This window comes from Tympanuchus pallidicinctus, unplaced genomic scaffold (assembly GCF_026119805.1).
Source record: "Tympanuchus pallidicinctus isolate F22 unplaced genomic scaffold, pur_lepc_1.0 scaffold16, whole genome shotgun sequence".
Taxonomy (NCBI): domain Eukaryota; kingdom Metazoa; phylum Chordata; class Aves; order Galliformes; family Phasianidae; genus Tympanuchus; species Tympanuchus pallidicinctus.
Window position 1 is genome coordinate 17,640,406 of NW_026294679.1, and position 24,588 is coordinate 17,664,993.

The 24,588-nt window shown below is 41.2% G+C and overlaps 1 protein-coding gene across 8 annotated transcripts in view; it reads left to right on the plus strand.

Annotated features, from left to right (window-relative positions):
* MARCHF8 (membrane associated ring-CH-type finger 8) overlaps positions 1-24,588 on the plus strand; it is an 84,891-nt gene that overhangs the window by 19,089 nt on the left and 41,214 nt on the right. For 4 of the 8 annotated variants that reach the window (XM_052678114.1, XM_052678120.1, XM_052678115.1 and 1 more), the window contains exons 2-3: positions 1,197-1,375; positions 19,924-20,055. In XM_052678114.1, coding sequence (XP_052534074.1) covers positions 1,280-1,375; positions 19,924-20,055 — 228 coding nt within the window. In that variant the 5' untranslated portion in view covers positions 1,197-1,279. The remainder of the gene's footprint in view (positions 1-1,196; positions 1,376-19,923; positions 20,056-24,588) is intronic. The other 4 variants (XM_052678119.1, XM_052678118.1, XM_052678121.1 and 1 more) reach the window with 2 other exon arrangements.

Here is a 24,588-nt window from a genome sequence, read left to right on the forward strand (position 1 = left end):
GCCATCATTCCTTGCATAAAATGTCTTGGGATAGGTGTTTTTTTTTTCCCCCTATTTAATCAAAAGCAGTCAAAGATCCTGCAGCACTCCTGTGGAGCCTGGCAGAAATAGGACCACACCAGCATCTTTTGCGTAATCAACCTAGGAAACTTGGCCTATCTTTAAAACTTCTGATTAATTAAATATTCAAAAAACAATGTATGCCATCTATGCTAAGGGTATGCAGTGCTGGGTTATACCACTTCCAAATTGTTAAGCAGCATAACATATAGGACATCTATCCAGTCCTTGTATTTTGCGTGACAGATGAAAAAACGAATCAAAAGGTGGTATGTTACGGAAATGTGAGAACAATGCAGTTGCCCCAGTTAGGCTCTGCTGTGGTAATTCTTCTCCAATCTTTTCCTTAAACACAATTGATTGTGTCTAATTTGCAACAGGTTATGTTCCAACTAAATGCTCTATGAGTGTACATATTTCAAAAAGCTTTTAATCTAATAGCAGGTATGGCTAATTATGCCTGTCTTTGAGATTATTTGCCAAATTTGGCAAATTTATATCTATTAATGTCTTTTCTATGTGTAATGCAGAAGGATAAAGTGTGTGTAGCTTGGTGAATTCCTGATTCCCAGCAAGGGATTTTGATTATAATACTCACTAGTTGCCTTAAGAAAGGAAAAGCCCACGTGATGCGTTTTCCTACTGTTGGTACACGTTTGGATTAATGATTGGAGCCAAATGCAGTGGTTAAAAACACAGAGCACTCGGCCACGCTGAGGACTGTACCTGAGGCAGTGTAAGAACTCCCTGCACCAGCCTTGCTCTCTGTACCTAGCACACTCCTGCTGCTCAGCATGAAGAGCTGCTCATCCACCTCCTCCTGTCTACCCACACAGTATCAAGCACAAGCCCTGCCCTCTGTCCTGCTGTTGGACCACTTCCCAAACTGTTGATAACTTACTTATTTCTTTGCATAAACTGCGCTCTGGCCTGTCTGGCTGTAGCTCTTGAAAAGTCCTGTGTCTTTTTTCACCCAACCAGAGCTCTTTCTTGTTCAGAAAGCAGAGGGAAGGCAAGAGGTGCACCTTGGTCTAACTGATGGCTTAGTTTTGGAAAGAATTGCATTTCAAAATACTTCATGGGTTTTTTATTTTACTTTTTTATTTTATTTTATTTTATATATATTTTTTTTTCAGGTGCAAGGCCTGACAATGGCACTGAATGAGTACTGCCTTCAAGCCTCCTTCCTGTAAGTGATAGGACCAAACAAGGCGGTGTGATGAACATGCCACTGCATCAAATCTCTGTCATTCCAGCTCAGGATGTTACCTCTTCCAGAGTCTCCAGGAGCAAGACCAAAGAAAAAGAAGAACAGGTAGTGACAGATAAACTCAATTTTCACAGGAACTTATCTGAAGATAAAATGGTAGGGGTTACCAAATTAGATGTGATTCTGATACAGAGACCCAACTCGTTGCATGATTGTCGCTCTAAGTGAAAATGATTGTTAACCTAATTATTTCTCATTAGCGGTCTAATATTTGCCATTACAAAGCAGATGGCTCCAAAATGCACTGTCATGAAATTTGTAGCAGATGTATTTTCTTGAAGATAAGGCTTGTATTCTTAACTTGGGAGCAGATGTGTGAGTGAAATTTTTTGCGGTCTTCTGGTACTAATGAGAAATGGAATGCAAAAATATGGAAGTATCTAATGATTTCAAGCTTAAGAGAATTTAATTAATAGGCTGATTAAAAAAATAATTATTAAGGACATAATGTTGCTGGTCTTTGGGTATCAACTTTATTTAGACTCTGTGCTGTGCCTCTGGTCAAGCCGAAAGATCTTTGTGTGCATCATATTTTAGTTTATGCTAAAGCTGCAATGAATTTTGCATTATCTGCCAGTTCCACAGAAACCATTTCATGTTTTTTATCTTTACCCTAGCATAAAAGCAGTGCAAGAGAGCACTCACATTATGGAGCAACTGCAAGGGCAGGCTTGTTCTGTGAACTAGGAACATGTATTCAGCAGTGGTCAGATTCTCAGGAGATGCAGGAGATTCTCAGCACTCTTACAGGTTGGGCACACCTGAAGTATAAGGGACTGCAAAGGCACTGTCATGTTATAGAAAGGGATTCACTGAGACTAACTTTAGGTAGGATTGAAAGAAAAAGAAAGTTGTTTTGGATGTGTTAGAAAATTCTGCTCAGACTAGCCCTTCACCCATCGTCTGACCAGACTGCACCTACATAATTTTGTGGTTTGTCAGCAAAAAATCTATTGTCTCATAGTTTGGACATTTTGGACAATTTGGAGGCTTCATCTCATTTAAAGCTTAAAATGGATTGTAGTCCTTCACATTCTTAAACCAGCAGTTAATTTTCTGGATTCCTGAATCCAGGTAGACTGACTTGGCACTAGTTTTGGTTGCTGGAACCAGGCAGGAAGTTGTCTCCATAGTTGAGGTGCTTTAAGTCATTGGGTCATCTTGTCTCTGGAGTCCGCTGGAATCTCTTGCTTCCTAACCTACAGCGAGTAACAGCAGTCCACGAACGTGCTGGGCAGCTTTCTGGGTAAAAGGACTATTCTGTTGCTTCTTCTGGACTCCTCCCGTAAAGAAACACTGAGAGAGCATGAAGCAGTTCCCCTGTAAATACATGACAGTTCTCTGAATTGGCTACTCTCCAGTTAGGTCATGTGAATTAGGAGGCCGATCAGATTAGAAAGACCTGTGGTAACTGTTTGACCATGCACTGAGCCCAGAAGTGAGAGTCCCAAGTCTCTTTCCAAACCTTTCATTTTGTTTTCGACACAGCAACTTATAGATATAGGGTGCAAGAGGAAGAAATTGTAGAACATCATCAGCGTATTTTCAGTCATTTCAGACCACCTGTACTGTGTAGAGGTAGATACCACTGCAAGATAAAAAGTACAATTCTCTATTGAGCAAATTTGCTTAGCGGTTACAGATGGTTTTTTCCTGCCTTGGGTAACATCTGCAGTTCCAGAGAAAGACACTAGGTAAAACTAATAAAAAAAGTATTTGCACTTCAGTTTTGTAAGTTCATTTTAGCTTCAGTGCTCCTCTCTTTCAGTATTGTAACTTTCCATTGTGCAACACAGTTTGCAGTTACTTCTCTGTGTTGTGACTGGCCTGGATGCCATTCTTGCATGGATTTCTACAAAAATATGTAATGGATTTTTAGGAGAGACTGGAGCATGTTACAATTTGATTTAAGTACTTCAGTTTTCTTACCTTTTCTTTTCTGTATAATAAAATACTCCTTCTAATGGTAGTAAGCGCCTCAAGCCATTGTGTACACTGTGGTCTTAAAAGGTTTTGAGTTGTACAAAGCCACTTGCCAATCTGAACAAAATCAAACAAACCCCAAATAACAATCAAAGCCAATATTACCTTTTAAAAGATAATATGGAGGCTTACTGTATAATAGCAGGTTCTTAGACCAAGGGCATCTCCAGGTGTGTGCTTTGTAGGCTGAGTTGACTCTATACGCATCTGCCTTGTTTATTACCAAACTTGGCTAAAACCAAAGTGTATGAAAGTTGAATGTCAGCTAACAGATCAAAGTTTGACTTACTTTTATTCTTGTTTTGGTTTACTTTTCCTTTGGGAACTTGATATTTCAAACTAGACCATTAGCTTGTCTGTACCTGCATAACCCATTCAGAGAAAGAGCTCAAGAAGCACAGCAGTAAAAAGTGAAGCACCAATGTGCCTAAAGAGGAAACTTTGCCAGTCTTAGGAAAGTTTGTTTTTGATTTCTTCCCCAGAAGGAAAATGTTTTATTTCTTATTCTCCTATCTTTCATGAATACAGATCTGTTTAATTTTCCACATTATGCTTATAAGAAGTGCAGAGAGAATTTTCTCCAGCTGATCTGTATTTGCATTCTTTCTTGCTTCTGGTCAAGATGTAGCTTTGATATTTCAAGTTAAGGCTTGACTGATTTTAGTAATAGTTTTCCTTGCTACAAGAGCAAGTTTTCTGGACTAGTGGTTTGGGACTAACTGTGAAAAACAGCAAGAAATCCTTACCACCATTATTACACAACAGTTTATCAAAGCAGATAAGCAGTAGTCCTTGGGCATGTCTCATGTGGGTTCAATACATGTGAAAGTCTGTGGCAGAAATCCTAATGCATTTGAAAAGGTGGTAAGGTGCACAACACCTGCGTGCCATTTCTGTTTTAGGTCCTCAGAAGTCACTGATATTTATTAGTGAAGCCTGGTAGATCCTCATCCAGGTTAGTGTGATTTTCAAGGTTTGAAGTAGTTGAAAACTGTGGTTAACAACAGTCTTTGATGAAACTTTGTCCATTTTCACAGCAAGAATGGGGAAGGTCATAAAGGGATTATTACTCTTGCATTTAACTCAGATGAACTGTCAGCTTTAAGAGCTATTAATAACCATCATTAGCTTCTTACTTATCCTTCGCTAGGAATAGCCTCATACTTACCTGCCTTAAGGGAGAGTTGCTCTATTGTTTGTGAGGAGCAACAGACTCTGACCTTTTGGAGGCTATCCTGCTGACAGTGATGTTTCCTAACATATCCAACAGGCAGCCCTCAGCACTTGTAGTGGAAATGAGGCAGTGTGGTTAAGGTGTTGTTCTGCTGTCATTCTGCGGCAGGATATTGCTTGTTTGAGAGGTCTGTGCCCCACAGCTTGTTTCTATAAGTTAGTATGGTGAGTGAAATTCCCTAACCAAAGCTTTTACACTGCCCTTCTGAAAATATGACTAACATCTACACTGTGGCCACCTGTGCTGTGATTTCTGCAGATCTCATAGGCATGATCAGGTGTGAGTGGGAGATCATAGGGTGCTGGTACAAACCACTTTGGGCACACAATGGCCTGGATGTGGGAAGTGATACTGAGTTCCTCTCAAAGAGCGTATAGCAAAGATCACATATTGCAAAAGCAGATAAATTTTCCAGTCACATTTAAACATCACATTATTTCACTGACTGAAACTCTTCTGCGCCCTGTTCTAGAGCAACTGCCTTCTTGTGTCTAAGTGCTGTTAAGTAATTATTGGCTGTTATGTGCTCAGCAGAGATTTTATAACAATCTTGTACATCTTCACGTGCTGTCTTGGCGGTACCATGACTACCTGATTTGTCTGGATGAAACTGTGGTGAAAGAAGTATATTGTGCTGCATCTTGCTAAACTTCTGCCTTCTTAGCGATCTCTTCCATTCTGTAACAGGAAAGATACTGAAGCATATTAACTCATACAAGCCATGTCTTACTGGAAAAGCAGGACTTTAAAAAAAGGAAGAAAAAAGGCAATAGATGCATTTGCAAGAATTTTTAATCACAGATCAGTAGTGTGATATAGTGGTGAATGCATTGTATTGTTGAATCCAGTGTAGTGCCTAGAGAGGTATTACACTGTTCTTCAGGTACAGAAGCACTCTCTGACCTCTTCAGTTTACTTTTTGGACTTTGAGCTGTGTCTGTGGGCTCTAACTGGCTGAACTTGATTGAAATGTTTGTGCATTTGTAAGGCAGCACGTGTGGCTTTGCTTGTCCATTGAACCAAACCAGCCATTAAGCAAACAGGCTGTGAATCCCCTGAGAGTTTCTCCCCTTATTATTTTTATACTGAGATTTATATGTTTTTGTATAGCTATGTACTATATTAACATTGTCTGGCATCTTTCCTTTATTAAATTCACTTTGTATAGAAACTGGTTAACTACGGAAGAATTTTTGTCCAAGTATCCTGTAACTCTTCTGTGGGAAGCAGATGTCTCATTTGCTGTACTGCTTATAGGTTTAGCCTCAAAGTGGAAATTGCAAAATCCTTTCCTGACAGTATGAACTTTGGCTTTTACCTACCGTGTTTTTTGCCAGATCATAAAGTGCTTCTCGGAAAAAGTTGATCTCACACTTCCTGCTTTTTTGAAAAGTAGCAATTAGGCAAATGTTTGTTGACAGAACAGGCAACAGAAGCACATCATAGGAGCTGCAGGGAAACTGCTTCTTCTCCCATTATCTGTGACCAGGTAGGAACACTGACAATATCGTGGATGACGGAAGGCGGTTGTAACAGCCTTATGAATTGTAGCCCTGCAGTGATGCTGTCATGCTGAGAGCAAGGTTTCCTTGACTGATTTCTGTACTGACTTCTGACATCTTCGTGTGTGTTTACACAGGAGCATGTGCTGAATGTGCTCCCACTCAGGTTACCTTCAACAGGTAAACAGTCTAGTGAGGAGCACTACAGGAAAATTGCTTGAGAAGTTCCTTGACACCAGATCCCTCTCTTTCCTCCAGGAGTGCACATGTCTGTGCTTCAACACCACCCTTCTTGTGATCTCTCCCTTTGGTTATTAGGAGAGACCTTCTTGTGCTTGTCATGATGGCTTAGCGGTCTTTTCAGCCAAGCCCTGCAGACATCAGGATGCTGTGTATCTCTTAGCTACCACAGACACCTTGGTGTCTGGTGGCCTGAGGCACTTCTCCTGCACTCCCCATGGGCACATAGCATTCCTGCCATTCACTGCCAGCTTCAGGGCTTCTTCCTGCTCTCCCACAGGATGTTGGCAAGAGCACCACTGACCTCCCTCTTCAGCGTGCCACCTGGAAGGCTGACAAGTGCATCGAGTGCAGCCTGGCCCAGATTAAACCACTGGTCTGGAATTTGGGATTTGTCTCTTCCTGCCCACTAGGTAGTACTGGGCAAGTGCCTTTAGTGCTGATGCTGCCTTTCCTCCATCTGTGAAATGGGAAGACACTACTGACTGAAGCCTTGTAAAGGGTTTCAGGTCTACACACAAAAGATGAGGAGCCAGAAACATTTGTCACCAGATCTTCTGAGGGACCCACTTTGACTGTGACCTTCCCAGATCTGCATGAATGTACTCTGCTCTTGTTGTGTCAAATGCAGGCTGAGAAGCTTGTCCTCTCCAGCCCTGCTCTCGGAAGCTGAATGCAGGAGCACATTGTTTCTCAGAAATGTTGATAGCAGAGGAGGAAGAGAGGAAATGGGAAGTGGGAGGGAAGGGCTGGGGGGAGCTGCTCCTGCTTGAGCAGTTGTAACAAAGAAAGTCAGATCACACCATTTGATTCTCTGTTGCGTTTGTCTTGGAGTGTGTGCAGCATGTGTGAGTGAGGCGAGGAGCAGATGGCTTCTGAGTGGAAATGAATTATGGAAGTGCTTTCTGAAAGGGATTTGAAGGAGAAGAGGAGAAAACCCTGAATTTAAAAATGCAGTAAACATTTCAGAAGCTAACAGCAGTTGATACAGCAGTGGAACTTTTTTTTTCATATACCAATGCTTTAGAAAAGAAACTATTGAAGTTTAAGATTTTGCTGTTTGCTTGTAATCAGACTCATACAGCCTCTGTCTTGATTATTTGTATGCTTATTGCATGTGAACTCCTTACTTTGGGTCTCAACACCAGAAACCTGTAGTTAATTATTATGATCTGTAGCTGTTGCATTAACCTAAATCTTTAAACCATCTCTCTGATATTAACACAGTCTGTCTAGTTTTCATTAGCAGTTCATGTCAACAAGCTGAGCATAATTCTTAGAAAAACAAAATTTTGTAAAAGAAGCGCTGGCACTGTTTAATTGTGTGATAACTGAGTGTATTTCCTTTGTGGTTTGTAGGTGTGTTTCTGTTTTGTGATCCTGGCATTTTTCTATCCTGGTAAAGTCATGCATGCTCGTTTGCTTTCTAAGAACAGCGTGTCAGTCAGGATCCCACACTGAGCTGTATCTGCATATAAATGTCTGTGTGAGCACACAGTGATGCTGAAATCACTGCAGCTCCACAAAGACGTGGGTCAAGTCCCTAATCATACTTTTCAGGGATTCCCATCATCCAGTGGCTGTATGTTTCTTGAAAGTTATGCTATCAGGCTTCCTGCAAACTGATTTTTAAAGCTCTGTTAATTAAAGGTAATTTCTGTAAAAGAAAGAGAGACTAGAAGTGCAGGGATATGTTTTTTTTCTCCTTCATGCTAAGCCTCATGCACTGATGCTTGGTGAGTGTCTTCATTTCTTTATTTGGTTGAGTTTTGTATTGTTTGGGGATTTTTTTTTTTCCCTATTAAGAAGAAAGACTAAAAATTCTGTGTGGGGGGAATGTAGTAGAGTATCATCCTTATGGTATCTGTACTTCAGATTTTTCAAAGCTGTGTTTGACATTCAACTTGCTGATTTTCCATTATACTCCTTACCCCTATTTTCTAAAAAGGAATATGTAGCCTTAGATGAGCTCCTCTGAATTTAGTAATTCTTCATAGCCTTTATACTGTCTATGAAGAAATCTTGCTGACAAGGGAAGAGGCCTTTGTGTTCTTTAGAAATTGCTTTTCTGCTCACTGCAGAAATCTAAGCAGTTAGGACTACAGCCTTCTGAGTCGGTAGTCCTCATACCTAGAAACAAAATCCACCTTTGGGATGGTGAATGAGTGAGAGTGGCCTTTTTGTAATTTTTTTTCATATTCTTTACTGTAGGATGTATCGTATTCCTTGTGAACCTGACAACAGGTGGCTTTGTGGATCATGTGGAGAATTGTCCTCAAATCTGCAGAATTTGGACTAGTTCTTGTGCTGCATGCACACTGTGTGCTCCCAGTGTACTCTTCAGGGGTGCAACTTGTGTGGTGCTCCTAGCAGCAGCAGTATGAGACCAAGCAACTAAATGTATTGAACATTACGCAACTGCAAGCATGCATGTTTGCTTGGATATTCATATATGCAAAATCTGAGTGTTCAAACTGTTTTTTGATATTTTTTTAACATTAGAACATTTTCAGTAGTAAGTTTGTATCTTATGTTTTGGGTTTTTCAGAGACCTCATTATATTTATAACATACATCTTGCTTTTCTGTATGACCTCCTTGAATCTATATCAAAGGCAGTTGGGAGGTACGGATTTTCAATGTGCCTCAATACCCTGAGGAAAAATTTGCATTACTTTGCACGTTAGCTAATTTCAGTCACTTTTGCCATATTTGTCTCGGATCGTTTCTAGTTGTGCTGTGTTTACCCTTCATCTCAGCCTTCTTGGATAAACTTCACTACTGCCAGGAAGTGAGGCAACATATGATCAAATACCTTCCCCCAACATTCACTGTGTATTTCCACAAAATTGTCTGCTGCTCCAGGATTGACCAGATTCCTGGCTGCCTGAGGACACAAACAGGCATGTAACATCTAGTAGGGAGGTAGCTTGCAGAACAGGCAGTATATGGAAGAAGCTCTTGAAATGCTATGCTCAGCTCCGGTGTGCTTTTCAGTGTGTAGCTCAGTGGTGAGCTGGATAGGTGCAGAGGGCTGAGTTCCAAGTGCCACAGGGCCTGCTCAGAGGAGAGTAGTTCCCAAGTGGCAAGCGTAAGGGGAAGTGAGAAACCAGAAACTAAAAACACCTCCACATGCCTAAGATCATAGCTCTTGGGAATGCTGATTAGTTGGTTGTAATCCCTATAAGCATGATTAAAGCTCACCTGATTCATGAAGCTGGTGAAGAAAATAGGTTCTGGAAGGAGAGGTTGTGTGCAGTAGAAGGATGTGCTGTGTCCTGCACTTTGGTTACAACAACCCCACGCAGTGCTACAGGCTTGGGGCAGAGTGGCTGGCAGCTGCACAGAGGAAAAGGATCTGGGAGTGCTAGCTGACAGCTGGCTGAACATAAGCTAGCAGTGTGCCTAGGTAACCATGAAGGCCAGTGGCATCCTGTCTTGTATCAGAAAGAGTGTAGGTGATCATACCCCTGTACTCAGCTCTGGTGAGGCCACACCTTGAGTACTGTGCTTTTGGACCCCTCACTACAAAGAAAGATATCAAGGCCCTGAAGTGTGTCCAGAGAAGGGCAAAGAAGCTATGAAGAGTCCAGAGCACAACTGTAATGGAGAGCAACTGAGGGAACTGGGATTGTTCAAACTGCAGAAGAGGAGGCTTAGACCTTACTGTCCTCTACAACACCCTGAAAGGAGCTTGTGGTGAGGTGCGAGTCAGCCTCTTCTGGGTAGCAGAGATAGGATGAGAAGGAATGGCTTCAAGTTGTGCCAGGGGAGGTTCAGATAGGATTTTAGTGAAAAATTTCTTCTCCAAAAGAGTGGTTAATTATTGGAACAGGCTGCCCAGGGAGAATGGTGGAGGCACAGTCCTTTGGAGGTGTTCAGGCAACGTGGAGATATGGTGCTGAGAAACACGGTTAGTGGGCATGGTGGGGTGGGTTGATGATTGGACTAGATGATCTCAGAGGTCTTCTCCAACCTTAATGATTCAGTGATTCTATGTATATTGATGCTCAGATGTGGACGTGTTTTCCTTGACCTTCCATTAGTCATAGGAATCTTTTTTGGAACAAAGTAGTTTGACCTCTCTTATGATGGTGGAGCTTTTCAAGAGCCACTGCACTAATCAGTTTGTTTCTGTAGAACTGGCAAAAGTGGACATTTTAGCTTGTCCGTGCTATACTGCAAATCTGTGTGGATTCAGGTCATTTCTTCAATGATTTTCAGAGCCAATGTATTAGTCTTTCCTCTCTAGTTATTTGAAAATAATAAATGACTTAAAATAATGGCATCCTGTGCTTCCATGCTATTCCAGGAGAGCTTTTCAGACAGTCAGAGGACTCCTTTCAGAGTTGGCTGCCAAGTCTGATCTGTTGTGAGGTATTTCCCACACCAGGCTGGTACTCCTCCGCAGGAGGATGTTGACGTCTCTTAAAAAGTGGTAAAGATGCTTGCTAGAAACCAGAGGCAGGTACATAGCTCAAGTGCATTTTCTAGCATTTGGGGAGTAGTAAGGAGAGAGGAAGTTGTAGGTCCCACAGTTCAATGCTGCCTTTTCAGGCCCTATATAAATGGGCATGTCTGCAAGTTCTCTGAGGTTCCATGGAAATAGGAGTCACACAAGGCAAGTTTTGTCATATTACTCTTGCATGTGTTGATGTCAGATTTGACTATATAGTCCAGGGAAGTGACTAGTCTATTTTTTTAGTTTTTCTTTTTTCCTCCAATACTGTACTCTAAATGTCACAACCATATGCTGTTCAGAATTACAGATTGGCATTGAATTGTTTATGAGATTATCCTTTTTTAGGAATTAGAGACAGGAGCCCCAAAAAAGACAGTTTGAAAGCGTGGAGGCTGCATCTGGCTTTTTTTGAACGGCAAGTGATTAATTGATTTTTTTTTTTTTTTTTTCCTTCATGATAGCAGTCAAGGAGCAGCCTTTTATCACAGATTACTAGCTTTTCCTGAATTGAAGGCTTCAGAGAAGGAATGACTGGATACACAAAAACCACATCAGTCTTAAAGTTTTTTTCTAGTAATTGTCTGTCTGTATATTTCCAGTCATTATTCTCAAGCAGTAGACGTGAGAGGAGGTGGTTTCTGGATTGATCAGTTTGAAAGAAGCAGTGTACATTTCCCTCAGCAATTTGTGTGTTTTTTGGCTTGAGATTTTATTCACAACAGTGGGACCATTTAGTTGACTCTGAAGAATGGGCATTGGTAGGGCTTCCCCCACCCCACCCCCCCTTTCCCTCCACCCTCCCCAGTCCTCTTTAGTTATGTTTATTGTACTGCAGATAGCACATTATTTGGGTAAAGATTGCAAGGCAGGCTTGTATGCAACCAAGTGAAACATTCACTAATTTTTGCATCTTAATTTCTCTGAGCTGGTTAATATAACGGCAGTTAAATAGATTCATTCCACATGAAATGCTGCAGTGTAACTTTTCCTTTGGCTGCCTACAAGCATTGTGTACTGCAGAGCCATTTGAGTTACTGAAACATCCACAGGCAGAAATGTTGAAGAGACGCCCCTGCATAGGATATTCTGTTCTTAGACACCAAGGTTAGGGCCCTTGGAAAAGGGAAGCACAGCTACTGAGTACCTGTAAGCTTTAAACCGTAGCTTTTTAAGTTAAGCACTTAAAAAGGAAGTGTTCATGGAAATGCTTGCAAATTAGAGCCTGTGTACTTCCAGTGTTACGTTGGGTTTAAACTCATATAACCATTACAGAACTGGTTCTGTTCTGCGATTAATATAAAAACCTTGACTGTTGTGCTTACATTGCTTCAAGTCACGATATAAAAAGTCTTGATCATCACATAATGATGACATATGTTGTCTCACACAGAAGAGGGAGAGACATGCTGGAGTACAGATTTTTTTGTTGTATGAAATTTTTACTAGGTAAAGTGGAGCATAGCTATATAAAATAAAATTATATTCAGGTATTTGTATATATATTAATAATAAAAACCTGAAGTCTGTAAGACATTCCATCCCCAAACCCTTTCCCATTAGTTAGGCTGAGAATGCCTTATTTTATTTTTGTGGTTCATTTGAAGTTTGTGATGTTGAAGGCCAGGAGAGATGGTCACATCTGACTTGCACTGACCTCTGTTACAGATGCAAGTAAGTCCTTAACTGTACAAGATGCACTATAGCCAAATCTCCAGCCTTGAGCTGAAGACAAGGGGGAGATGTTCTAGTTTGGTTAATAGTTTGTTTCCATGCCAACCAGCTTTAGTTTACAGAAACCACACCTGACTTCTATTTTCTGTGTTTTTAATTCTGAGTTTGTCCGGCTTCAGCTCCCAGCAGCTGGTTGTTGGTGCCTCTTTTTCTATTAGTTGAAACGGGCTCTTCAGTGGTGCTCATGGACCACTCAACATATTGCAAACAAGTTAAGTCATCCTCTTTTTTAGAGAAACTTACAGATAAAGTTCTTAAATCTCTCCCAGTCTGCTTCCAGCAGCCTTGAAAATGCTTGGGGGCAGGGAAGGAAATCCTTTCCTCCCATTTCTCTTGTTTGGAAGGAAAGATTGTGATAGTGGAGCTGAATACAAGTATCTCAATTGCAAGAAGAGCTGCACGTCTTTGCTGTCAGTGCTTTTCTGCTGCTGTTGTCCCTTAATTCTCCAGAGCTTCCCTTTGGTGGCAAATTGCATTGATCAGGTTCTCGTCTCCAGTTGTCACCTTACTGCAACTTCCTAAATCCTTCACTGCACTGTTGCTTTGCTGAATTCTCTATGGCTTATAGTTGCAGTTGGTATCACTTGGACTTGCTCAAAGTAAAGCACAGTTTGAGTTAATTTTTTTCCCCCCAAAATCAATTTTGATTGCTTGATGTCTGTGAAGTGCCTGTCAGCCTCTTCATTTTTACCATGCTGCTAAGCTTTGACATCTGTAAATGTAGCTGGCAAAGACTTAAAGACTTTTCTATATTTTTTTTAATTCATTTTCACATGATTATTGAAAATATTGACTAATGCCAGGCTTAATGCTAATCTTTTGGAACCAGTAGGAACATCTTCATTTGACTGTGTATTGACAAGGCCAACTTTGAATCTGCCAGGAATTTGCTCATAAGCATTTAGGCTTTCTATTAGTATTGCTTGACTTTTTTAGATGGAAAAATAACATCATTTAAGACAGTTGCAAATTTCTACTTGGTGAAACTAGCTGCGTTCAAAACATTCATAGCTTAAAAGAAGGAAGTGGGGATCACTTGATAACACTTCCCCTCACCATCCTTATGTAAAGTCACTTATGCCTGTGACCAGCGAGTGCCCCTTAGCTCAGATGCAGAGCAATGACTTGAGCTAATTCAGAGCTTAGCTGTTTTACACCCTTTAAATAGGGTCATCAGGCATCCCAGAAGGCTTTTAGGAAATCAAGTCAAAGTCTCACAAAAAGTGGGGATCTGGACTGAATACAAATCAAGACAGACTTACTCGAAAGTATGAGTTTCACAAAAGCCTTGGACTCAATTACTCTTCTTCTTAAGGAGATATTCTTTACCTTGAATACAGCAAATCAAATCCTTTCATCTACCTTGGAAAATACTTCCAGTAACACTTATGGCTTCCTTATAACTCTTGTCAAATGGAACCTTATTAATTCATGCTGATAGTTGGAGAAAGCACTGTTCTTTTCCTATCTCATAGTATTTGCAGATATCAGGGGGCTAGCACCTCATTAAAGCAAAGACTGCAAAAAACCACAATGCTTTGTTTTACACTGGGCAACAACTGACTTGAGACTGTACTGTAGTTTGTGGAGTGTGAATGAGATGGAACAGTCCACCACTGCAGACATAGTGAAGGTGGGAGTTTCGGTGCTTTAGAAAAGACTACTAGGGAAAGTTATTGACAGACAAGAGGCTGGCAGACAAGCAGATGGGGAGAGCACATTTCCAGCAAAACAGTCCTCACTCCCTGTGGTGTCCCTGCTTCTGGAAGGCTTGCGGAGCAGTCAACACACGTGTTGGAATCTTCCTTTACACCGCTTATTCCATGGAATCTGAAGAAAAGTGCTGTTTGGAAAGATGCTTTTTAGTAATTATTAGAGTTAACTGATTAAAGTGCCTTTGCATTTTCTATTAATGAGGCTAGGGAGCAAGCAGGCAGGAGCTCAGGCACATCCTGAATGTTTGGGCCGCGCTGTTCCACTCCCAAGTGTTCCCACAGCATTGAGTCTTGCTGTGCTGTTTTGTTGGGTTTTTTTGTTTTTGTTTTTTAACCCCTCATCATCCATAAACTGTTTCCTTTTGAATGCAGATACAGCAAAAATCATGAAACACTGCTGTTGCTTGTGAGTTCATGAACATTTTCACAATTCCCCCCACCTCCCCCACGTCAGGACTGGTGTCAGCTGCTTGCTGCCTAAAAACATTCTCTGTTGTAGCCCTCTATTCTGCCCCTGAACTGCCAGCAGCCCTCCTGCTGACCCTACCCTCCAGATGGAGCTGTATTTAGGTCTCTGGGATTATTCAGGATGCCAAGGAAGCTTTCCACATACATTTCTCCAAGTTACTGCCTGCCTGTAACTCTTGCTTGGGTTTACAACATGTAACCCTGATTTCGCTGAGAGCTGGAACCTACCACAGCATTAAATACTTGTAAACAGTGTAGTAAAGCCTCTGGAAAGCCATCCCTCCATGAGATGGGCAGAACCGGTGGGGATGAAATGCCTGAGAGCACCTGGCAAAGCATCCAGGTGCTGCAAGGTGAGGAGCAGGCCCCGGGCCCAGCATCCCAGGAGCAGTGCAGATGCAGCCAGCTGCTGTTGGTGACCCTGGCATCCCTGCCACATCCACAGGATGGTTTGGGAAAGCCAGCAGGACCACAGAGAGCAGACAGCTGAAGGCTTACTTCAGTCTTGCTACCTGTGGTAAATCTGGCTGAGGCAGACAGCCTCCGGGGATTACAAGGTGAAGGGAAGCAGATGAGTTCAGCTGATTTTATGGCACTGCTGTTTTTTCTGTTCAGTTATTGAGATGAGGAACTGTGAAGTCTGATGTTCTGACTTAGAACCAGGATTTTTGAGATGTTTAATGCAGAGCCCTGGCCCCAGGTCTGTTGCATCTGTTCTGTCAAAACTTTGTACAAGACTTAGGTGGATTTTAGCTATTGCTGGGTTTGAATCTATTTTTTTGTTTGTTTGTTTTTCCTTTCAGAAGAACTTCTGAGGAAGCTCTTGCAGTTCCTCTTTATAAGAAAGTTCTGGGTTTTGGTTTTCTTCTTAGATTTCTCAAATGTTTGTGAAAGTGTCCTAACTAGTTCCCACATGTGCGGTTTTGCTGGGCAGAACTTGTGTGCAGTCCGCCACTCTGAAGTCAGCTATACCTGCCAAGGCCAAAAAGCAGAACAAGGAGCCAAAGCTGTAGATGATGAGGGGAAGTTTGGCCTTTTCATTTCATGTTCAATCACCCAATTTTCTCTAATGTGAAGTGCTTCTTGTGTGTTGTTTTTTTTTCCTTCCATCTTTTAATCCTTTTTAAAAAAAGTTCTACAGGCAATATTGTTCTATTCCACTCTTGTTTTGTAGCTGCATTAGTGACACCCACAGCAATTGGATAAGCACCTTTACGTTGCTCTGTAGAAGCATAATTTTGTGTCACAGTGACAAATACTTGAATTGGGCACGAGCAGTAGACCCAAGTCAGCATGTGCTGCTGTCTTTCTGCCGGCTGCATGGAAGCATCGGATTTTGTGTGGTATTTGTTAATGCTGGGTAAAGAGTTTGATTACTGATGCTAATTTCATTAAAAATAGATGTAAAATCCTCTCATTTTTCCACTATGAAATTCACATATACTGGGAGAAACATCTGCTATATCAAAGTCTGTTAGCTCCTCAGTGTGTTCCCTGATTGCAGAAGCTCCTTCCAGCCTTGTTTATTTGGAAGTAGTTTTACATTGCATCTGTGCAGCCTACAGCATTTCATGAAGAAGAGAGAAGCCTCTCAACAAGTACCATTTCATGCAATTTCACAGGCAGGAAACACTTCCTGATATTTAGCATCTCCTTATTTCCTCTTTCCCTCTATTCCTCTTACCCTTGTGCCATCCACATTGGTTCTTCTTTTCCTCCACCTTCCTTTGGTTTGGACCAAGGAATGTCCACCAGCTGGAAGCTGTAGGGTAGGCTTGAGGTTGGAGTAAGTGAGGCAGCAGCCAAGAAGATTGGGAGATGCTCGCATGCGGCCCCTGCACTGCCCTCCAAGGCTGTGCAGCGACTCAGGCAGAAATATACCAAGTTAAAGATGCAAGATGAGCTGCCTCTGGATGATGACTGTTGTCTCCTAACCCATGACTAGGAAGGATCAGAAAGGCTTCTTTGCTGGCTGAGATACACTGCAGAGAAACAACCGCCTTTCTATCGCTATCTCATGGATACTAAGTGCCTTTTTGTACTGCAGACTTCAGTTCAGAGTACTTTTTAATTATATTTTTTTTATTTCATTGCCGCCACTACCTATACATCAAAGAAGTTCGGATTGGCAGTGGAAATTTGGGCAAGGTCTGAGAAAAGGTTTTATAGGAAATGAGCAGATGGTCTACTAGAGAATTTCCCCGGGAGGTGGCAGTTATTTAAAAACGGGAGAAACTAAATAGACTGTACAAAATTTGACTGTAAAATGAACTGGCCAGCCAGTTGCTGAGTACTTAAGCAACATGATTCAGCTTGGCCTCTAGCATAAGCATGTAATGAAGTGATGTGTCTTTCAGCTGACACTGCACACATTATTTCAAGTTTCACCTAGTAAGTGCACATTAATGAAAGATGACTCTGCTCTGCACAGTTCTTGTTGTGGAGAGGCCTCCTGCATCTCTTCCTTCACAGCTGCAACATCATTGTTCAGGCATGCAAGACAATGCTACAAAATGCTCATCGTTTTGAATAAAATGGAAAACTGCTCAACTGAACCCCTTTAATTTTTAAACTGATCTTTCTAGTCTCCTAAATATAAGAATCATAAGAAATCACAAGCTGTTTCAAAAATCCATTAATTCATAGCAATTTGGAGTTGTTTGCCATGTGGCCTTATGCTTTCCATATATGATTCCAATTTTTTCCCCCCCCAGTTCTGAAACACCTTGAAATTTGGGGTTTGTGTATGAGTGGGTTTTTGATTAAATTTTTAGTGAATTGAAATGATTGTTTTAGAAAAATCTGTGTTCATTATCCTTTAAAAAGTTAGGAAAGTGCTTTTTTAAATTTAAATCTCTCTGATAAAACATCATTTCCAACAGGAAGGTAGGACTGAATTTTCTCATGCTAAGTTTTAAATTGAAATACACAATGGAGAGAATTGTCTGAAATAATTAACAGCATTTAATTCCGCTTATGTTCATCTGTTTGTGCTCTGGTTTGTTTCTCCCAGAAATACACTGCTGCCAACCTAAGCTGTGGGAGCGGCCCCATGGGCCATGAGCATGCATGGCTCTGGGGCAGCCCTTTACTGTAATGCTGGAGCAGAATGTGATTAAACCGGATTTCTCTTCCAGCTTGCTGTGTTTAGAATTGTTTGAGTTGGGAGGGACCCTTAAAGGTCATCTCGTCCAACTCTCCTGCAATGAACAGGGCCTCCTATAGCTTGATCGTGCTCCTCAGAGACCCATTCAGTCTGTCTGTGGATGTCTCCAAGGGTGGGACATCCACCACCTCTCTGGGACACCTGTGCCAGTGCACCACCCTTATTAAAAAGAATTTTCTCTTTGTATCCAGTCTTAATCTCCTCTTTTTTAGTTTGAAACCATTTCCTCTTGTTCTGTCATAACAGACCCTGCTCAAGAGTCTGTCCCCTTATTTCTTATCGACTGAGTTTAGAAACCAACCTTCATAACCTCTGACCTAACATTCTGGAATGCTGTAGTGATGTAGAAAAGGGCAAATGTTCTTAAGTAAGCCTTGATGGTATACAAAGCCTGACAACTGTATGTTAATGACAGATTTTTCTCCCTCCCCTCCAGTAAACCTGTTAGCCACAGTAACTTAGAGCCTAAAAACAACCTCAGAACTAGACTCTAGTTTCCATGCTGTAAGCATAGATATTAAAGCAGACATCTAGAGTGTGAATTCATGGCAGTGCAGGTGTCCAGGCAGAAATTTTGACTGCAAAATCCTTGTTAGCAGTGATTCTGTGAGAAGCAGATACAGGTATCAGTCTGTGTGCCTGCAGGAGTCTGCAGGGCTGGCACTGGGAGAAGAAGATTCTGATGTTTAATCAAAATGCAGTATGAGAGTAGACAGGTTTTGGACCCTGCCATTGATAGAGCTAATCTTGCAGTTTAAATTTACCACTTACTGGAATGTACGAAATCAAGTCAGGTACATAGAAGTGAGCAGACTATACCATTTCACAACTCAGAAGTGCGTTGCGCTCAGAATGATTAATTTCAGCTGTTTCATCTGCTACTGTCTGGTTATAGTGCAGGCTCTGAGTATGCCACATGACTGTTCTCTCTGACAAGGTGTATTCCTTTCGGCTGCCTTTGCAGAAACAGAAGATCTGTCTATAAAGCAGTTTTCCTGTCTCTATCGCGTTCAGCCCAATTGCTTAGCTGGTAGGATGTGATGTGAAAGACTGGGTTCATGCACAGACACTGCTTTTGGTGCACGATACATTAAAGCTACATTTCGTTTACAGGAAACTAACCACTTGAGAGAACCTTTGTAGTGTGTTGAGATGGCTCTGTCATTTGGACCGCAGCAGATAACTGATAAACAGATGCCAGATAACTTGTGTCTCTGGCAGAAATCAAAGCAAAACAAAACAGTTCGGGGAAATAGAATAGAATCTGTAAGTGGCACGCATTGACATATGCCTACTGCAGTAATTGCAAATGAAGTATTTGCAAATTAGTCCTGTATTTATTCAGTCTGGAAGGATATCGAAAAGTAAGTGATCTTTGTAGTTAGCTTGTGAAGTTGTAGTGATGAGTGGAATTTATTGCTCAAGAGAAGAACTGCGTGAATTTATCTCCCATATTCTTCCACCCACAAAGTTCCCCTAAACAATTTGTTTTGTCTATAACAGCCAGCTGAACCTGTCAGCTACGGCAGGTTTTTTATTTACCACCTTCTTTCTGCAGTATTGTTTTCCAGTCTGTCCCATTCTTCCTCTGCCTTCAATGTTCATCTTTACGTGGCTCCTCTTATTCCCTTAGGAGTAAGAAACTTTAATTTCTGAACAACTGGCTGAATTTGCTGGTATCGGATATTCTAGAGATATGGTCTTTTGGTTACCATTTTTTCTTTGACTTCTAGCTGTGTGGGCTTTCAGTATTAGAATTCATAATATAATCACCAGATCTACTAATAAGTAGAGGAAAGAAAATGGATCTAGGAAGGACATCCTCCTTGCTCTTTAGATAAGGGAAGAATCGCTATGCTTCACAGCACAAGAATTGCTAGGGATTGTTTTTGGGTAGCGGGGAGAGGTGGACATCAGCTGCAGTGACGAATGAGCTTTTCTGGGAGCTCGCATGCATTATTCATCACTCGCTCCTTTCACTTGGATCAGCTGGAGGAAGTAGTTAGTCTAGTTTGAGCTACACTAGTACTACATTTAAGGGGCTTAAACAAGCCCAGGCAAGTACAGAAGCAACTCTTTCTCTTCATCCGCAGGCAAATGTAGGGCAGTCAGCAGCTCTGCTTACACGGCTCCGTCTCTTTAGGCTGGCTAACAGGAGTCATGCAACCAAGGGAAGCTACGCTGGAGATACGTGCATGCATTCGTGCTGGAAAATGAAGCTTCAGGTAGGCAAATGCCTTGTCAGCAGAGTATTGTGGCTTGCAGTTTATTGTAGGAATGCTGTTAAGCTTTTCAGAATAAATATGCGTTAGAGCAGCCTCTTAGGAGAGGCTGCTGCAGGGACTCCTCGTTACAGTGCTCCGTGAGCAATCCCCTTCGTCTGATACTTTGTTCCTTCCTAATTGTGGAGCTGCCTGTTTTTGTTGTCAAGCATCTTTCCTTCATTCATACTGTTGTAAGCAGAGACAGCCTGCTGCATTTTGCTGGTAGTTTTTTGTTTGTTTGTTTGTTTGTTTCCTTCTGTTGCTGTATTTGGTGTTGGTTTGGGTTTGTTTGTTTGTTTTTAATTTAAGCTTGCTTTTTAATTGTGTATTAGCACTTTTATTTGGGGGGAGGTAACCATGAGAGGTTCTGCTGTCACACAGCTGGGTGTGATAAGCCTTAAGCTCCAATTGTGTCCTTTCAGAGTGTGTGCGTTTGAATGGATGCTGTATTTACTGCTTTTTTTCCCCTGAATAAAGATGCTTGAAAATTGGCCCTTGTGCTCTCGAAAGCTTGTCTGTATTTTCTAATGATATGAATTCTAAAAGAAATTGGTGTTTCTTTTCAGTATAAGCTTTGTGTATTTAAATCATCGTGACTCAAGCAGCACTATTTAGTTTAGTTTTAGACAAAGAAGGGGATTTTCCAAAACCTTATGGAACAATAACTCTTGAGATCCCTTCCAGCCCCTGCACTTCTGTGATTCTGTGATTCTCTAATAACAAAGGGTCTTTGTTCCATTCTGTGAGCATTATTTTCTCTGTAATGTGTGGGTTTGTGCATGCGTGAGAAAGGGAGGAATACAAACATGTAATGCCATGTGGCAAGAATGTTCGAATGCTTTTTGTTTTGTGCGTCTGAAGTCTGTGTGCTACTGGCTGCGAAGCACACCGGTGCATGTGTGTCCTGCCTGCCCTGCCTGGGGATTTGGTTTGATTTAAGGGCAGCTTTTTATGGAGGTGTTTTGTTTGCTTCTGTTCAGAGATGGGTTGCTGAAAACTTGAAAGTGCAAAGACCGAAGGGCCGCTAGATAATTAGTACAGAACAATGTGCACTGTTGTGCACACAAGTCCTTTTCTTTTAAAAATTGCAGCTTAAGTCTGATTCACTGTTTAGTAAATAAGCTCTACTGGTGACAGCAGAATTTGTCCGGCTTTATGTGAAATCTCCTACGGAGATTAATGATCACGTGCTTTTGGTGAGGTTCAGTATATGTTCCCTGGCAGTGTGTTTTCTTCCAAGACAACTTGACCACCTGAGCAGGACCTGCATGTCACTAAATATCGTATTCTTGAGCACATTTCTGTTCACCTTTTTGCTGACAGCTGGGAGGGACAATATCTTGTCACACGTGTGATCAGTCTGGTCTTGTTGGATGGGGCTCATCAATACTTGTGAGACTGCTGTCAAATCCTGACTTCTTGAAAACTTGCTGTTCTCGGGGACTTAGTATGTTAAAGTTCTTGAAATGTATACATTGTGCATACAGTGAGAACTGATGTGTCACTTGAATTATGCAGGTGCTTCATTATTTTTGTAAGATGCGGAGGGGACAGTCTAGTGCTCTTTTTTAAAGCATTGTGACCATTCAGTGCATAAATGCTCGTTTTGTGGAAATCCACAACCACAATTCTTTCTCTGACTTCTTGAGGTTTGTGGATTCCAGGCATTCAATTACTTGAAGTCAGTGGAGTGAAGAGGATTTGTGATTCCGCTATTTAAAACTAAAAGTTCCATTTTGTTTTACGTTGACAGCATATTTTACTGCTGCACTCCTTGGTTACACCTGTAGTCCCGAGTTACCTACATTAGGGTGTAGGGAAGGAAGAGTTATTTCTACACTTTCACATGTAATGCTGGTGCATCAATAGTTTCTAGAAGCATCTTTGTTTGTTTTCTTCATTTTCAGCTATCAATGTTCAGATTTTGCCTGATTTTCATTTTCTAATAAATAATCAAGATTTACTACTGTCATTCTAGAACAAAATGGCAATTACAGCCTTATTGGCTCAGGAAGAACTCAAGAGTTCTCATCAATGGCTTAGACTAGCTTGGGCCCAGAGAAGTGTGTCATTTGTGCCCTCTGAAAGTGCTCAGGTTTAAGCCTGTGCTGCAGAAATTGCTCAGAATCCTCCTGCAGCTGAGGCATAAGGGAGCTGGATGGACTGTGATGCTGCAGACCATAAAACCTGCTTTGTGAGGAGAAGAGGTGACTTCATTGGCTTGCTGTTCTCTAATTCTGTCATTGTTATTAAGAATAACAATAATAAGATGAGGAGCTTTCACACATTTGGATCAGAATATCAGCAAAAGTTCCCAAAGTTCCAGTTTTAGACTCAAAATCAAGTCTTTAGTAGTACAGAATTAAACTTCTCTCTAAAATGCTGGAGCTGCCCTTGGTGGGGCTGCAGAAGGCATGTCTCAGTATCTCACTCTAGTGCAGGAGGGTGAAGGGATGCTCCCCAGTCTTACATTTGCCTCTCAATAGTTTTTAAAGAACAGTCTTTGGATGAGGTGATTGTAGATTCACTCGACATCCAAGCTTGAAACTAACAAATACATTTCAGCACAGTTTGCAAATGTTAGTGTATGGTTGTTTGTGGCCTTGAACTTAGATACAACACAATGAATTCAGATAGGCCAGTTGGGAGCTGCATACCTCTCTAAGTTTGACCACTGCAGAACTTTGCCAGGAGCTGCAGGCATTGTGCCTTTCGTGTGTTTCTGGAAGAATTTGTGTGAAGATAGTGAAGGCTGGTGGCTTGAAAGACACTGAGAACGTGGAAGTCAGGAAGGAATTGACAGTAGCTATTGCAGTTTGGTATTTGGGGAATCTGTTTGTTTTCTTGTCCTCCTCATAGGATTGTCCTAGGGTATGTTTATCTAACCAAGTCCCTCCACTAGAGGTATCTGAATCATTGGTGATGAAATCTTGTTTTCCTGCTCAATTGCAGGAGAGAGCTGTCTCCCATATGGAGAATAGTGTTCTCTTGGACCTGTTTGAACTAGATTCATGTCTCATGAATGATGATTATTCCAGAGAACTGACTCAAAGACCCAGATGGTCCCTTATGCTCACAATAGCAGGAATGCTAAAGTTGTCAACAAAGTCAAAATCGTAGTTAGAATTGAGAACACTAAAAATGCTGTTCCAGGTTAGACCAAAGCACTATGTGACATTGTGCAAAAGTTTATACTTGGGGATAAGAGTAAAAACAGGCATATAGTTGTGTGATATGTCTGAAAGTAGATATATCATCAAGCATTTAGAGATGCCTCCCCAGCCTTCCCAGTGATGCTTTCCCAACCCCCACTGATTTATAGCCAAAGGACTTCTCTGTATTTCTACTTAATAGTTCTTAGTAGATTTCTCTCCACTAATCTCTCCATTTTTTTGAACCCAAATAAAATATTAAGCATCTACAATCAGCTGGATCAGAGTCCCGTTGTTAATTATGGATTGTGAAAAAAATTATCTCTTCTTTTGTTTTGAATGGCTCATGTCATTGGATGGCCTCAATTCTTCTACTGGAGAGAAGAAGGATTGTTTCCTACTTGTTTCTCCATGACTGCTGTGATTCTCAGTGTGTTCTGTCACATAGACTGCAATAGAAATCAGTTGGCCTCAATGGGGACACCCTGTTTGACAATGTTAGAAGAGCGTTTAGAGGACACAAGTAGTCAAGACTGTTTAGGTGAAGCTACAGAACAGAGCTAAACTTTTCCAAGTTGATACAGTATGGGTTTGCTGAGAAAAACAGGACCTCACAAAAAAAAGAAAAAAAATCTGGATCTTTAATAATCATAAATCTGTAAGGAACAGAGAGAATTTCAGATTATGTTGCTCGTGCTGCCACCTCTCCTTTTTGACGTCTTTTTGTGGCTTGCTCTCCTTCTCTTTCATGTGTTTTTTTCACATTAGCATTTAATTTTTGTTAGACATCACTTCTTCTGGATGTGTTGTTTTCACTCATGGATTCTTTTCACTTGTTGCTAAAGCTGCACACTTCTTTTTATGGTTACATTTACTAAAAATATTCTTTTGTAACATATCTAAGAATCCATGTGTTTCTTTCTTAGCAACATTCCTTTCTCATCTGGTTGCTATCTGTGGATGACAAAGATCATGATTAGGGACTTTATTACCTTGATTTCAAGCTCACCAAATAACAAATGTTGCTAGATGCATATGCTTGTTGGCTGTTATAGCTGTGTGGGAACCTTGTTTACCTTCAGCATAGATGATCAAGAACAGCCAAGCTATCAATGCCTTGCCAGTGCTCTTGGGAACTAAGATTTAGTGACTACGATGAGTTAAAGTGGCAGCCTGAAGACTGTTGTGGATTTTTTCTACTGCCCCTATGATGAAAACTTGTGAGATTCGAATCACCTTCTACTCTCGTTTAAGTCATTTGGTTTCATGCAAGGCTAATTGCACAATGGGTTTGAAGGAAATAATAGTCTTCCCTGGTATGGCTTCACAGTGCTTTCTTTAT